The sequence below is a fragment of the Maniola hyperantus genome, chromosome 24 (genome assembly GCF_902806685.2).
Source record: "Maniola hyperantus chromosome 24, iAphHyp1.2, whole genome shotgun sequence".
NCBI lineage: Eukaryota > Metazoa > Arthropoda > Insecta > Lepidoptera > Nymphalidae > Maniola > Maniola hyperantus.
In genome coordinates, this window is record NC_048559.1 from 7,294,297 (window position 1) to 7,311,701 (window position 17,405).

The 17,405-nt window shown below is 39.9% G+C and overlaps 1 protein-coding gene across 1 annotated transcript in view; it reads right to left on the reverse strand.

The window, feature by feature from the left end:
* lost (methenyltetrahydrofolate synthase domain-containing protein lost) overlaps positions 1-15,625 on the reverse strand; it is a 30,755-nt gene extending 15,130 nt beyond the window's left edge. Inside the window, exons 1-10 of the mRNA XM_069506752.1 lie at positions 15,416-15,625; positions 11,288-11,504; positions 5,711-5,871; positions 5,248-5,334; positions 4,477-4,565; positions 3,874-3,948; positions 3,672-3,787; positions 3,011-3,140; positions 1,314-1,469; positions 555-644 (exon numbers count right to left, since the gene is read on the reverse strand). Of these exons, the coding sequence (XP_069362853.1) occupies positions 555-644; positions 1,314-1,469; positions 3,011-3,140; positions 3,672-3,787; positions 3,874-3,948; positions 4,477-4,565; positions 5,248-5,334; positions 5,711-5,871; positions 11,288-11,504; positions 15,416-15,455 (1,161 nt within the window). The 5' untranslated portion in view covers positions 15,456-15,625. The remainder of the gene's footprint in view (positions 1-554; positions 645-1,313; positions 1,470-3,010; positions 3,141-3,671; positions 3,788-3,873; positions 3,949-4,476; positions 4,566-5,247; positions 5,335-5,710; positions 5,872-11,287; positions 11,505-15,415) is intronic.
* Positions 15,626-17,405: the final 1,780 nt, after the last annotated feature.

Genomic DNA, 17,405 nt, shown 5'->3' on the forward strand with positions numbered 1-17,405 from the left:
AAATTTAAACATTAGGCTCGCAACTGGCAGCTAAAGTAACGAGGTATGGCAACTCTTAATTGAATTTAAAATTGTCAAACTGTGTCTGTCCTTTTCATAATACGGTAGTAAGAAGAGGATGCGAATATTTTAAAATTTAGGTGTGCTCAGAATCAGTACCATTGCTCTGCAAATCTGCTATCTCCTTCTAAAGGTCGACGTATATTACTTTCGGCCTCGTACTGTACTAACTTCTTTCCGTATTTCTCTATCCAGTTACTAACAGTGGCGTAGCTAGGTAACCAAGGGCCCTGGGGCAAATCAAAAATGGGGGCCCGCTGCTATCTAAACTGGTTAGGTTTTATCAACTAAAAATATCAAATACACAAATACATTCACAGAAAGAATTTAGGGGAATTCCCTAGTAACTTTCGAATTATCATATTTATTTGGAAATTTTCAAAACTTTAGTTCGGTGGAGATTTTCTGGTAAGGATTCGAGGGCCCCCTGAGCTTTAGGGCCCCGGGGCACTGCCCCGCCTAGCCCCTAGGTAGCTACGCCACTGGTTACTAACCTTCCAAACCATGACTTGAGGTTTAACGCCACGCTCAGATAACGCCTGTTTCAAGTCGCGCACTCTTGTACTGGGGCTGATGTTTGAAATCTGTAAAAAAAAAACAAAGATATTTTGTACTTCTCGTGAAAAAGATATTTTTTACTTAAACTCAAACTCAAAGTCAAATTATTTATTCAGAATGGGTAAAATTTTATGCTTACTGATGGTCAAAATTTTTCTGTGTAATATTTTAATGACTGTTGTTGTTGAAATTGCTGAAAATGCTTTGTTTTTAGGACTCCAATCTTCTTTTACGTACCTAGTTGTGCATTGTGAATAGTGCAAAAATATTTCGAATGTGGTCTAAAACTAAATCCTTAATTGGGTATTTGACTACATCAAAAATAAATTATTTCTCAGTGATTATTAAATAGAGGGTCTTCCAAAATACGTAAAATCCACGTCCTTTGTTGGTTTTAAGTGTAATAACCATTTTAAATTATCGATTAAACTAAAAAAAGCACGTCAAATGATTGTGACGTCACACACCGGTATTCCATATAATCTCGCATACTAAGCGCACGTTTTGACGTTTGATAAAAAGTTACTGATTTGACTAGTTGTCAAAATATACCGTATTCCTGCGGTTGGTTTCTAAAGCCAACCCAAATAATTCGGGATTAAAACCCATTCATCCGCATAGTCATAGCATCATAGCAAGTCTAGCGTACTTGTTTATTAGTAGAGGTCAGTGGCACAAACAAATTGACAGGTTACCTTGACAGTGAAGTCAATGACGGGTTTGGGTCGCCTGGGGCGGCGCGGCTTGCCGTCCTCTTTGCCGTCCTTGCTCACGGACTTGTTACTATTGCGGCGGCGCGGTGTGCGACGCGCTTTAGTCGACTTGCTCTCTTCGCCTTCTGTTGTGTTGCCCTATTTAAAAAAACAATTAAAAGTGGAGGTTTATTATAGTTTATACTTTTTTATCATACTAAAATCGAATATTGAGGTGGGTCTACGCTAGACGAACCGAGCACGAGCGAAGCACAAGCGGAGCCGTTCTCGGCGTCAAGTGTGGACGTACAACGAACCTACAACGATCACTGTCCTCGAACGTAGTTTTCCACAATTAATTGCACGGAAGCATCTTCGGTCCACGTTTCCATGATGCTCGGCTCGAGCGATCGACGTCTGTCTCTAAACACGTCCACGAGCGCACTGCGAGCGCGAAGCAAATCCCTTTGTGTTCGTCAAAAAACCGACAACAGGTGAAACGCAGCCGAGCACGAACGAAATGCTCGCAGCGCGCTCGTTCGAGGCTTGTAAGACGATCCACACTAGACGAATTGTGTTCGGCTCGTGCTTGGTTCGCCTAGCGACTAGCGGAGACCCACCTTTGGCATTAGGGGCTAGTGGGAAAAAATTATATTTTGTTCTTATGAGAGTTAGAACTTTGGTTCTTCTGATTGGTCCGCGCTCGTGCTTTAGTGTGTTTTGTTTCTTCTCATATAGTGATGTATGTCACTCGGGGCCAAAATATTTTGTTCTCCGGCGAAGTATATTGAATCCCACGCTGCGCTCAGAATTTTGCTGTAGGAAGTCTATGCCACTTTCAAGGTCTTTAACTATATCCGTGCAAAATAAGGTCAATCCGTTGCGACGTATCACGTAATTAATGAACAAACAAACACACTTTCGCACTTATAATATGGGTAGGGATTTATTTACACTCTTTTGCGCGCACAAACACACAAAGCGAAAACGTCGAAAAACATACAAGAAAGGATCTTAATCTAATAGTCCCAGCGTGCAAAGGCGGTTTGGTTTTATCGCCCTTTGCATGCTTGCAGCTAAAATAAAAGGAAAGGAGAAAGAAGAGAGATAAGAGCAACCCTCCACCTCCCATGGCCCCACCAACTCCTCGGTTATATGGGCCGAATCGCGGAAGGGCGCCCGTTCGGTACTTGCTCTTGGCATTTTCCCGGGGCGCCTTCTTGACTCCCTACAAATTATTTTGTCTCTTCCTTGTCCCTTATGCTCACTCCTCCTTGGGGGCTAGACGTCACTAGCGCAGCTAAGATCCCGCTGCTGCTCCTCCGTGGTGCCGACCTGTCACCTGTAGGCGCCGTCCTATAGTCATCCCTCGCGCGATGATGCGATGTGATTTCATCCTGCGATGAATAGATAATATGAACGCATCGCATGATCGCGCGATCTTTAATAGGACATTCAGTAGAAAACAGTTTGTTTGAACGCACGGGATGCGCGATCATTTTCGTCGGACGCACGCATCATCGCACGAGCGATGACAATAGGACGGCGCCGTACGCTCCGAGCTGCTTCGCCTCTTATGCCAATGGTGCGTGAATTCCCGTAGGCGGTTGTAGTTCCCCGCTGACGAGACGAGGTCGGTGTAGAAGACCGGCCCCACTTCCCCGCGTACGATCCCAGAGATAAGAGCAGAGTAGTCTCACCTCTCCCTCGCTCTGGCTCTTGTGCGAGCGAGTGCGCCTGCGTTGCCGGCGCGTGCGCTGCGCGGTGCGCTGCGCCGCGCGGTCCTCCACGTCGGTGTCCTCCTCCTTCAGCACGCATGCTCGACCCGCGCTGCAATACCATTAACACGATATAACTCGTGCCAAATAAAAAACAATCCAAAAAAAAATAGCGACACTAATCATTCCCTCTTGCATATATTACACACAGGTGATAGTTACTGATGGTTACTGATATCATACCACCAAAACAAAAAACCAGAAAACAACAAAAAAGAATCTGTAGTTTTATAAAGTTCGCAATGTATTTATTACAAGAAAAACATTTACAGCTGACTGACGCTAGAGGTCAACAAACGTTGCGTAGATAAATGCCACGTGGTAGGCGAGGCATTGACCCCGAGTTTTGCACTCGGAAAGATATATCAGCAGATGCCGCAGAATCTCCACCAGCCGCTGACTCATGCGCTGAGTTTCTGTCACTTTATCTTGTGGATCAACTTACAGCATCTCAATCTCGCGCAGTTGTCCCAGCACGGGCATCAGCTCGAGGCGGCGGTTGGACAGCAGATGCCACAGGATCCCCACCGGCCGCTGACTCATGCGCTGAGTTTCTATCACCTTATCTTGTGGATCAACTTACAGCATCTCAATCTCGCGCAGTTGTCCCAGCACGGGCATCAGCTCGAGGCGGCGGTTGGACAGCAGATGCCACAGGATCCCCACCGGCCGCTGACTCATGCGCTGAGTTTCTATCACCTATATAGCAAAAAATAACTTAAAAAACCTATTTCAACTACCATATTATACAATAAAAAAAATGAAAATCCTGAAAAATGACTTACTTGAGTTGGCGTGATAATCAGGTCTATGGGAACATCATGGGGACCAAACAGTTCAGCCGGCAATGTGTCGAATACCTGAAAGAAATATCGGTCATTTTCATACATTAACAAAAACATAATTACATGGAAATATCTTTGGGTATTGCCACTATACTTTCGCCATTTTTAGAGTTCCGTACCTCAAAAGGAAAAACGGAACCCTTATAGGAGCACTTTGTTTTCGGTCTGTCTGTCGGTCTGTGAAGAAACCTACAGGGTACTTCCCGTTGACCTAGAAACATGAAATTTGGCAGGTAGGTAGGTCTTACAGCCGACATTCGGGGGAAAATCTGAAAACCGTGAATTTGTGGTTACATTACACAAAAAAAAAATTGTGGTCATGAACTAATAATTAGTAAGTATTTTCAATTTTCGAAGTAAGATATCAAGTGGGGTATCATAGGAAAAACATTCCGTTGTGTATTCTAAAACAGATTTTATTTATTTTTATGTATCATAGTTTTTGAATTATCATGCAATATGCCGAAAAAATACGACTGTGTACGGAACCCTCGTTGCGCGAGCCTGACTCGCACTTGGCCGGTTTTTTGTTTCAAATCTCACCTGACAGTCGTGAACGGTAGTAGCAACCAGGGTGTTAGGTTTGATCGCCTTCATGTGCATCATCAGACCAAACTCCAAGTCGCCATAGCCTGAGAATAAAAGAGTTTATTGAATAATGCTTCCGATTTGACCAAAAACCCTTTAAAAAGAGCGAGAGAGAGAGAGAGACAGAGAGAGAGAGACAGAGAGAGAGAGAGACAGAGAGAGAGAGACAGAGAGACAGAGAGACAGAGAGAGAGAGAGAGAGAGAGAGCCAGCGATGGCCGCACCTTCGTTATTCTATAAAAGCTGAAAGTTTCTCTGCGTGCCTATTGTCCCTAACTGCACATGCAGGGCGATTGTCTAAAACCTGCATCAATCATTATTACAATCTCAATTGTTCTGATTGGCTGAATGTGTGCGATTCTTGTTGCAACAATGCATTGTAGCCAATAGTGAGCGAGCGTCAACCAATCATAGGTGATTGCGATCGTGACATTGTAGCTGTCAAACATAGCGGTAGGGCCGCAGGAGGAACGATCAGCGACATGGAGGCTTTGGGAGGTAACAGAGGTAACAAAGGTGTAATTTTTTTTAAGCCAAAGTATAAAGTCCTTTTTTTATATTTTCTTCCGAAAATTATTAGAAATCACGTCATGCATTGCCAGACATTTAGTGTCGTGGCAACCCCCTGTCAGACACCCTTAAAGTTTAATAGTTTAAGGGTGTCTGGCAGGGGGTTGCCACGATACTAAGTGTCTGGCCGATATGTCTGGTCTGAACGATAAGTACCTTTTCCTTTTCCAATGCGATATCCCTCCTTAGAGACAGCAACGGAACCCATCACGACGAGATCCAGGGAAACCGAATCTTCGATGCCTATGGGATAGGAATGTTCACATTAAATGAAATAAAACATTCGTCTGTGATATACAGCTAGACGGACGTACGAACGGACAGACGGACGGTCGGAGAAAGTCGCACCATTTTTACCATTTTGGTACGGAACCCTAATAAATGGAATGGCCTTCCGGCGTCCGTGTTTCCTGCCACGTATAACCCATATCCCTTCAATACTAGAGAGAATAGGCATCTTCTAATCTAGAGGCAAGCGCGCCCCAACATAATACGTCATCATTGCTCTGTCAAGTCAAGCGCAAACCTGTCTCATTTATATTCTTGCCAAACACTAAGGTACTAAGTATTAGCACATCTTAAAAACTATTTTGGAACCGTGGAAGTAGTAAAGTCTTACTCAAGGGTTGTCCAAAAGTCTCCATGCCATTGCGAGAGACAGCCTTCCTGATGGCTCCAGGTCTGGTCTCGCCTTCGGGCAACACCATGCGGTTCAGGAAACCACTCTGCAGGCGTGGAACCGGCACGTACAGGGTCTTGTGTTTTTCAAGGCATATCACCCTGGGAACAAAGATACACGTATTATAATGGGTAACTTTCACGCACAGATAATTCAACCTCAAGGTTTTGAATGAAACCAAAATCGTAAAATGTTGGCGGGGGACAGGGGAGAATGCTTTGTTGTGATTGGTGGACTCAAAGTCATGTAATCAAGATAATGTGCGGAATGAGGGTACCGAACGGGCGTGGGCCGACTTCTTAGTCATCCCTAAAGGATGATTTATGCCAGACCGATTTTAGATGTTCGCTATGCCCGTATACAACGTCATTTGATATTTAAGTAAATAAGGAACTAATGGTTCAAGACCTACTAACATAATAATATGGGCAAGATTATATTCGAATTTTCGACACTGAGGTGGGTGTCAGTGAGTCAGAGCAATCGTAATTTTTAATTTTTTACCCTACGAAAGCCAATAGGAAGGGTTATAATTTTGGCAGTCTATATGTATGTGTTTTACTGTAGAGGCTAAACTACTGGGCAGATTTTGTTGTGTGTGTGTACGAGGTGTGAATTGATTCGTTGTTATGGTCCGGGTGACATAGGCTACATTTTCTATGAACAAAATCAATCTGACGGATTTGACATCCAAAAAAAATCTTTAAAATTTTTTTTTCGCTATTGTATCGAGTGAGATGTCAAATGAAAGAGGAAAAAATACTGAGTTCATAAATATAAATTTTAGTGACGTCAGCACTAGACTGAAGTTTCGAGCTGATGGTATACCTATTTTTATTTCGGCTGACGTCAAAATTTCGATGTTAATGAGACATGGTTCCAGCGCAATAGCAATTTTGCGGGACTTATATATTAAGATATGTATATCAAGCGACAGAATCCCAATTTTACTATAATATATTTCCAGAGTTTATTAAGAGGATCGTAGCGTAGTCAGGTTTTAGTTTTCTTTATAAAATTATCATTTGGTTAAATATCCTGCTGTATGGATAAATATTTGCATTTACGTAAGATGAGTTACATTATTATCAGACAGTCTCACAGATGTGTGCTCGAATATTATATCGATAATGCTGCATCCGAGGTTAACTGCAGACTGATTCGTCACACTCATTATTTATTCGTCTTTCACAAAATTAGACTTCGTCCTTATGCAGTTCCTTATTCGCTTTAGGTTACGTAAACTTGCAACTTACAATCTTAAGTTTACGATATAAACAAATAAAACATCTGGCTGACACTAGAGGTCAACGAACGTTGCGTAAGTAGGCCAGTACGCTATACATTGCGGGTTTGAAAAATACTAAATCACTAAAACTACATAAGTTTTTACTAGCGTTCTGGTTACACCCTGTATTACACTCAAAAGGATTTCGCGAAAAAACCGACAGTCGAGTGGAGCACGGAGTGGAGTGGTAATCCTATTGGTGGTGGATTGGTTGGTGCCTCAAAATGGTTAACACCCGAGATTTTTGTCTCTATAATTTGTATGTGATTACTGATTACTGATTACGTAACAGAGAGAGACAGAGCGCTACCTATACTAACTTCTGTCCGCGGATAGAGTATAGTAAACAGTATTTGCATTACCACGAGGTCTGAAGGGTATCAGTTTATTCGCGGGGTCAAAATGCAACATACAAACTTGTCTTATCGTTATCAGCGACATTGGGTTTAATTTTAGCTAACATTTTGTTGCTTATTTGCCATTAACTACTTGACAAAGGCCGATTCACGTGTCACATCGCTACCCATATGGTTGGTTGGTTTGTCCTTCAATCACGTCGCAACGCAGCAACGGATTTACGTGATTTTTTGCATGGGTATACATAGTTGAAGACCTGGAGAGTGACATAGGCTACTTTTTATCTCAGAAAATTTAACAGTTCCCACGGTATTTTTAAAACCTAATTCGGACGAAGTCGCAGGCATCAGCTAGTTACTTCATATTAAAGGTTCTGCCACTGGAACATCCGCTGCGCTATAGCGGTAGAATGACAGCTACAATGTCACGATCGCAATCACCTCTGATTGGTTTACGCTCGCTCTCTATTGGCTACAATTCATTGTTGATTGAATGAATGAATGGATATTTATTTACTACTAAATTTTTGTACATTCCACTTAAATGGAGTCCTGGCTCCTAAACTAGGAGATCCCGTATCTTAGGAGCCAGTGCCTTCCCATACATATTGGTTGAACTTAAAAATTAATTAATAACAAATACAAGTGTGTGTGTGTGTGTGTGTGTGTGTGTGTGTGAGCGGGTGTGCGTGTGTGTGTGTGAATGTGTGAATGTGTGAGTTGCTATGTGTGTCTGTTTTAAGGTCAAATGATATTTTGTGCAATGTATGTATTCAATAGTTTTTCTGTTTCCTCGTAATTATATTTAGACATGTGGTTGCAACAACAATATCATAAATTCAGTCAATCACAACAATTTCGATTGTAATAATGATTGATGCAGGTTTTACGGAATCGACCAGCAGATTTGAATCCGGGCCCGACAGACGACAAGTGAGAACGGGCTGTAACAGTATTAATTAATACGCTACTTAGTTCTGCTACAATGGTTTCCCGTTTCAGTGAATTACATAAAACATGTTATAAAATGTAGGATGTGTAATGTGTATTGAAACTATTCATTAAGTCGGTTGCGTTACGCGTAACCACGGTAATATTATCATACAGTATTGTAACTCGGCCGTATCTTTGAAATAAATACCTACAGCAGCGCGGTACGTAAACATGCGATAGGCCTGCCCGCCTCCAGCATTTTAATTACATTTGCCTACTTTGTGTTTCCATTTAGTTTTGTGATTGTAGTATATATACTTTTTTATATGTCTATACTATTAAATAAATAAACAAATAAAATACTTTCGCGCGGTTATTGTTAAAAAACAAACACCGTCCGTTCGTCACTGCGACACAGTCGCGACTGGCTGCACCGCGAGCGCACCGCGAGATCGAGGCACGTAGGCATAGCTCGCGTTTCGTCCGTTTGTATGAAGTTGGAATACTGTATAGATAACATTACCGTGGCGTGACTATCGCAAAACATAGTCGTTAGTTAATTATTAAAATTATCTATTACTCGACTACATACATACGACTTTAAAATGTATGTTTGTATGTACATTGTATAACTGTTCCCTGATATCTCTTAAAACATTCAAAATCAACAAGTTAGGGTTTGCAAAACACAATACTTAATCAGTAGTCTTATTATAAATGCAAAAGTGTGTTTGTTTGTTAGTTTATTGGTTTGTCCTTCAATCAGGTCGCAACGGTGCAACGGATTGACGTAATTTTTTGCAATGGTATAGAGTGACTTTTTATCCCGGAAAATCAAAGAGTTCCCACGGGATTTTGTCTCATTTCATAAAAGCACTAGCTTATGCCCGCGACTTCATCTGCGTGGACCACACAAATTTCAAACCCCTATATTAACCCCTGCGGTAGAATTTTCAAAAATCCTTTGTTTTAATAATTATTTATATATAAAAATGAACTATATATAAAAATGAATCGCTGAATGTGTTGCTGATCGCAAATCTCGAGAACAGCTGAACCGATTTCGCTAATTCTTTTTTTATAATATTTCTTGAAGTACGAGGATAGTTCGCTGGGGCAGCTAGTTATTTAAAAAAAAATCTCTTTAATAATGAATTCTAGGCCCATAAGCTACCGCTATACAAAACATCACATCATTTTATTACTATAGTCCAAGACCCTATCACATGCGGCCGGAGTCGCTGGCATCAGCTATAGTCTGATGATTAAATACGTAGGAAATAGGAATCATGTACCTATAGAATCATAGATTAGAACTTGTCTATTTATAAATATTGATCAGTTAAACAGGCCTACACCATTTAGCTGCCAAAATCCACATTCGACAGTGGCACCGATTCCGTTGTCTTTCTCTAAACTAAATTTAGAGTATCTGCATCCTTTTCTTTTTAACAATGCTAAAAAGGGACAGAACATGAACTATACATTTAAAGACTCAAAATTTTAGTGCACGCTACAAATTTAAACAGTAGGCTCACGACTGTGCGCTAAAATCACGGGTTTTACCATCTAAAAATAAAATTTTAAACTGTGTAACTGCGTCTGTCCTTTTCATATTACATTAGTAAGAAGAGGATGCGAATACTCTAAAATTAGGTTGTGCTCAGAATCAGTACCAGTGTTGGGTACAGAAATAAGTTTGGGAGTCAATGCTCTTGTTATTGTGACGTTGGGAACAGCTGACAGATCAAAGTGAGTTTCATCGTCATAGAAAATAGGGTATTTTAGTAACGATCTACCCATTTTTAGGGTTCCCTGCCTCAAAAGGAGAAAAGGGACCCTTATGGGTACATCCCGTTGACCTAAAAACATGAAAATTTGTGAGGTAGGTAGGTCTTATAGCACAAAAAAGGAATAAATCCGAAAACCGTGGATTTGTATCGGATCGGGCTGAAATTTGGTATCATCATCATCATGATCAACCCATCACCGGCTCACTACAGAGCATGGGTATGGGTCTCAGAGTGAGAAGGGTTTTGGCGATAGACTACCACGCTGGCCATGTGCGGATTGGTAGACTTCACATACCTTTGAGAACATTATGGAGAACTCTCAGGCATGCCAGGTTTCCTCACGATGTTTTCCTTCACCGTTAAAGCAAGTGATGTTTAATTAATTAAAACGCACATAACTCCGAAAAGTTAGAAGTGCATGCCGGGATCGAACCCCCGACCTCCGATTAGAAGGCGGACGTTCTAACAACTAGGCTATCACAGCTTTATTATATAGAAATTTGGTATGCAGAAAGCTATTATGACGTAGAAAACACGAACTCAAACGTTTGTTCGGGCTAATTTCAGAAATTACTATACGGATTTTCATACGGTTTTTTAGGGATTACCTAAGGTTATATTTTATGAAAATTTTGCGGAAGTAAGCTACGGGTATGATGATAAGGAACATGGCAAGGCCGTTGGTCTCCAAGTGACGCCATATCTTGAGTCTGAATAGAATATAATAGAAGAATAGAATGTTTTTTTGTTCATGTAAACTTTTTAAAAGTGCTTATGAATAGTCAGGTAGTTTTAATTTACCACTGGTTCGGAATGCCGTTCCTACCGAGAAGAACCAGCAAGAAACTCGGAAGGACTATTAAGGCCATTCTTCTTGTAACTATTACACTAAGTTACAGTACTAACCTCACAGGTTCCTGCGGCTTATCAGGGTTGACCTTCACGGTGGTAGCGTTCTTGAAGACCTCGAGCTCAGCTAGTTTGGCCGCCGCCTCGGCCGCGCCCTTGAAGTTAGGGATGCGGTTGTACACCGGGCGCGGGAACATGGCGAGGCCGTTGGTCTCCAAGTGACGCCATATCTTGAGTCTGAAGGACTATTAAGGCCTTTCTTCCTCTAGTAACTATTACACTAAGCTACAGTACTAACCTCACAGGTTCCTGCGGCTTATCAGGGTTGACCTTCACGGTGGTTGCGTTCTTGAAGACCTCGAGCTCAGCTAGTTTGGCCGCCGCCTCGGCCGCGCCCTTGAAGTTAGGGATGCGGTTGTACACCGGGCGCGGGAACATCGCAAGGCCGTTGGTCTCCAAGTGACGCCATATCTTGAGTCTGAAGGACTGCTTGGTCACCTCCTCTGGGACTTTTGCTGTAAAGATCAAAGGACAATGACAGAATTTCTATAGAACTGTGACCCATTTTATTATACATATAAAAGTCGTTTACATGTATGCTTTATGGAGCATTTTGTTGCTGTTTCATCACTGATAACTAAACATAGGATTTAACACCTCTAGAACTTGCGGTTTTTCATTAAATCTAAGTTTAAGTCACAATGATTCTGGGTTATATGCAATTTACCTATAATATTGTGAAACTAAATGGAAACTAATAAAAATATCCGCAAGTTTAAAATCACAATTTTTAATTTTTAAGTGGTTATTTAATACTAGGGTAATTATTAATTATCATTAATTTCTATTGTGTGTAGATTGGTGGGCCAGGATCTGTCATTCTCCTTTGTGCATTACTTTGGCTCCTTTAACCAAGGCTCTATAGAGCCTTGGTTAAAGGAGCGGACTGAGATCTGAAAGGTCGCCTGTTGAAACCCCACCCGTTGCGTCGTATCCCGCACCGGGTAAGCCCGGGGCTGTAAGAGTGTGCGGAGCGTCCCCACCCCGATTGCCATCTCGACCTGTCACGTACTATAACTGGGCCTTAATAAGTTATTAGGGCCTCAGGAAAGTGTGATAGGATCCGTCCGCGTCGGACGCAATGTGCGGTTAGCTTTAAACAGTCGGTTCATGAATCCAAGGCCATGCGAATCTTTTCCCCGCTAACTAAACACCTGAACACATAAGATTCTCTCAAGTTGTACGAGTATTTACGTCAAATAACCCACATAACTCGGGGCATTAAAGCTGATTCACACTGTAACTAACCAGTTACTTTTTTTTTTTTTTTTAATAAGAATATTAGCCATATTAAATGACTAATATTCCCCTTTCCTCTCCAATTAAGCGTCAGGCTTGTGCTAGGAGTAGGTACGACAATAGTGCAACGGGCGGGGTTTGAACCGTCGACCTTTCGGTTTTCAGTCCACTCCTATACCGGTTGAGCTATTGAGGCTTAAATAGTTACTATTGTATAATACATACTTAAATCAAACGTAAGAAAAATTATTAATGTCATTTCACACTAGGAATATAAATTATTATTACCTATATTCCGGTCAAAATAGACATTCAAGGTTACAATAATTCGCATAGGGCTGTATCAGGCTATCATCATCATCATGATCAACCCATCGCCGGCCCACTACTGAGCACGAGTCTCCTCTCAGAATGAGAGGCCAAAGTCTACCTCGCTAGGCAAGTACGGATTGGCAGACTACACACCTTTGAGAACATTATGGAGAGCTCTCAGGCATGCAGGTTTTCTCGCGATGTTTTCCTTCACAGTTAAAGCAAGTGATTTAATTACTAAAAACGCATAGAAGTGCGTGCGCGGGATTGACCCTCCACCTCCCGAAAAGAAAGTCAATGTCCTAACCAATAGGCTATCGGCCACAAGGCATGGTAAAACTAGCTATCAGTACCCTTATTATAAATCAGTGCCTACCCTAAATGCGAAAGTGTGTTTGTTTGTTGGTTTATTGGTTTGTCCTTCAATCACGTCGCAACGGTGCAACGGATTGACGTGATTTTTTACATGGGTATAGATAAAGACCTGGAGAGTGACATAGGCTACTTTTTATCCAGGAAAATTAAGGGGTTCCCATGGGATTTTTAAAAACCTAATGCCATGCGGACGAAGTCGCGGACATCAGGTAGTGTAATAATAAAAATTAATTATGATAAGAAAGGAATGCACAATCTTTGTTTATACAGCACTGGAGCATGGCAGTCCAAGCTAATCAATCAACCTACTTCAAAAAATAAGTTTTCAGTTTTATGCAATTCTAGTTTTGCGAAATTTGTAAAAATTTTGAGAAATATCAACACTGAATAATTTATTTACAGATAACAGATATTAGAAGGCTAAGTATATTATTATTAATTTTGGCTGTTAGTACCTGCATAAATCCACATTTCCATTCCATACTAATATTATAAATGCGAAAGTGCATCTGTCTGCTAGCTTTTCACGACCCATCCGTGATCCGTTCAACCAATTTTAATGAAATTTGGTACAGCGATAGCTTGAATCCCGGAGAAGGGCATAGGCTACTTTTTATCCCGAAAAATTCCCACAGAATTTTTAAAAACCTAAATCCAAGTCGCGACCATCATCTAGTAAATTATAATAAGCTCAAATCAAACTCATATATATTATTCAATTGTTATCAATATGATATGATTGAATAATAAACTTCTATGGTAGGTAGAATAGAAGCCATTTACTAATTGACTTCTTATCAGAAATTAATGAACTCTAACATAATATTATTATCTACTAGCTTATTCCCACGACTGTGTCCGCGTGGACTTTACGAATTTCAAACCCCTGTTTTACCACTATAGGAATTGAAATTTCAAAAGAATTTCATAATCGGTTCCGTAGTTCCAGAGATTACCCCCTACAAACTAACTTATAAACTTCATATCTTCATAATCTAAATATTATAAAAGGAAAAGGTGACTGACTGACTGATCTATCAACGCACAGCTCAAACTACTGAACAGATTGGGCTGACATTTGATTTGCCGGTAGGGTGTTACTAGCCACGGCCGAAGCCTCCCACCAGTCCGGACCAGAAATTTAGAAATAACAAAATTCCAAACCCCTGCCAGGAATCGTACCCCGACCTCCACTAATAAGACCACAGTACTTAACACTGTGCCAGCACGCTCAACAGACGGAAACGTTTAAGTGTGGAAACCAGCTCAGAGCGAAGAAGAATATCAATGCGCCAAAATATGGGTGGTAGTCAAAAATGTTAAGTGTATTAGCAAATACAGATACACTTTCTATTCCCTCACTCTCATAATCTGATGGGACGACAATCACCCCCTGAATAGGCTAGCAGCAACTAGACCTACCAGAAACTGACAGGTATGGCATGGTCTACCATTTTTTTTTAAATAAGTACTTAATTTTTATTGTATTAGCTGATGCACGCGACTTCGTCCGCGTGGATTTAGGTTTTAAAAATCCTGTGGGAACTCAGATTTTCCAGGATAAAAAGGTGCCAATGTCAATTTCCGGGATGCAAGTTACCTCGGTACCAAATTTCATGTAAATCGGTTAAACTGGTGGGCGTGAAAAGCTAGCAGACAAACAGACAGACAGACACACTTTCGCATTTATAATATTAGTATGGATTGTGATCAATAGGTATGTTAAAAATTAAAATACATATCAGAAGACATAAAACAAAAACTTTACTCAAATTATTTTTGTGTGGGAGGTATGCAATTAGTTTCACCAACGAGATTAAAATGGATTTTCAACCAATGCAAAAATTGGTTTCAAATAAGAAATTTGTTACCGGTATGTAGGTAGATACAAAATAAAATCGCCACATTTTCTTCTTACAAATCTCGCCTTGTTTTTTATAAATATATCATTAGACAAAGTATGACAGCAATATGATAGCGGGCGGTAATTAAAGAGCTTAATAAATTACATTTTTACAATAAGTGGGCAGCAATGTGACTCATATTTCACACTCCAATTATGCCCACCAACAGTACTAATAATTGCAAGCGAAATCATACAAAACGCAGAAATCCATGCACGAAACCGAGTGAAAATATAAATTAACCGTGCAATTAGGTAGTAGACCAGACGGTACGATTCTATATTAGAACAAAATAGGAATAGGAACGAAAATGAATATCGGCATGTTTTCCAACGTGCAGGACGTTGGAAAACATGCCGATATTCATTCTAATAAGTGAGGGTATTACGAAATAACGTGCTCGCAACGTGTTACATGAGATTTCTTAAGATTTTCACGAATTTCTAGAAGATATTTACGGCGAAATCCGGAAAGAAAAACAGCGCAATTAATTTTGTTGTCCTGCTAAGATTTACGACAACAAACTTAGAACATACCTGATTCGGGCGACGCCGGTGGTTCTTCTCCGTTCTGCATTGTGAAAACTTTCGCAATCGGGAGGAAAAGATCGATTAAATTGCGAACTATATGAAAATCATCAAATTTTCAATATTTTTTGCAAACCAGAATGCTTTATTTTCACCTGTTTTCACCCGACAGAACCGTCACTCTCAAAAATAGAACGCGAATAAAAAACAAACGCAATCAACAGCAACTAGCCAATTCAGTGTTTTCATTTGTGATTTTGATTTTAGCCTACTTTTCTAAATTACAGTAGCAACGGGTAACTTAAGATACGTATCAAACATTGTGAAACCTCCATTGTGCCTCCTTCAAGAGTATAGTACGACTTACGAGAGTTTAAAGTTGAAAACAAAATATTTTGGAAACAAAAGTTTTATTTAAAGAACCCTAAAATTAATGTCAGTGGTGCCAAAGATAAAAATATTTTGTTGATATAGACGGGTTTTAGCAATTCACTAGTTCATTTGTACGGAAAATACCAATTAACAGCCACATTACTAACAAGACGATTTTCAAAAGTGCTCTTTTGAGAATCGTATTACAAAGTACTAATATTTTTCGTACCACTTGCTCAAAAAAGTGACATTCTATGCCACAAAAAGCGAACATAACAATAGTCATTTTTAATCTGTTAAAAACAGGGACAGAAAATTGTACTGAATTTCATTCATCCTCTAGGGGGAGAATGTGATTTAAATTTAGAATACTTACCGAAATTTATACTGAACTGCATCTGTTTTTACACCATTGAGTTTGTATATAAAGCATTATACATCTTTTTGAAAAAGGAATACGCATTTATTATGCAGTTATGAATATTAAATAAAATTACGAAAACCGACGCGGCTGTATGAGCTTGATGCCTTTGCTTTTCCGACAAAAATATATTAGTCTAGGAATTTGCCGCGTTTTTGTTTTCTTCAAATACATAAACGTTAAGTTTATTTTAATTTATTTTTATAAATAAGTTAATGTTCTAAAAATACTTTTAATAAATGCTTATCTTATATTATTATCGTGTTAATTTTTTCGCAAATGGTACGAAAAGTAGAGTATTTTCCTCGGTGATAAAGCTGTCTTAGTCTTGGGTGAACTTAAATCGTCACCCGCGACAGAAGACACTGCTTTATCCCCTTGGTTAATAATCTACTATTTTTGGCGAATATCAAGCTCACCAACGATTGAAGAGTTCCCACAGGATTTTTGAAAACCAAAATCCACGCGGACAAAGTCGCGGGCATCAGCTAGTTCATAATATTTTTACCTATCCAGCTATACCAACTAATATGCAATAATATCGTCGTTTTTAAAGTTTCACGAGAACTATTAATATAAAATATGGATACTACCTACCTAATGTTTTTCAAAATAAATATACAAAATGCACATTCGGTTCGCCCTAAAATAGGCGAAATCCTAAAAAGTAGAAACACTGAACCAATTTCGCAACGCAGGATGCAGTAATGCCAACTACGAATGAACATCATTCGTGGTGCCAACATACAGATAATAATAACAGATGCGTTCCTTTTCACGTCTTTTCTATAAAAGCCCCGCAGACTAAAATTACAAAAATATTTTATTCCAAATATACTTTTTGTAGTAGAGCAATGCAAAGAGTATAAATCACTACGTTAGCAATGTATGTGCGATGGTGTAAATTGTATGCAGCATTTCATGCTGCTACTGATTTGCGATTGAGCTGAGCTGAGCAACACATGCATGGCTCAAAATCAAAACATTTAACTCTGTTGCTATTGTTGTGATTAATAGACGTATCATTTGTATATTATTAATCTATGGAGGTATCTTGTTGCTAAATGCATTGTAGCCAAAAATTTCAACCCAGTATTACTAATCTTAATCTACCTACGTATCACTAAAAGTAACCTGCAGTTTGGATTTAGTTTTTCGAAAAGTTACTGATGAAAAGTTACTAGTAGAGTGGTTGTATTCCAAAGG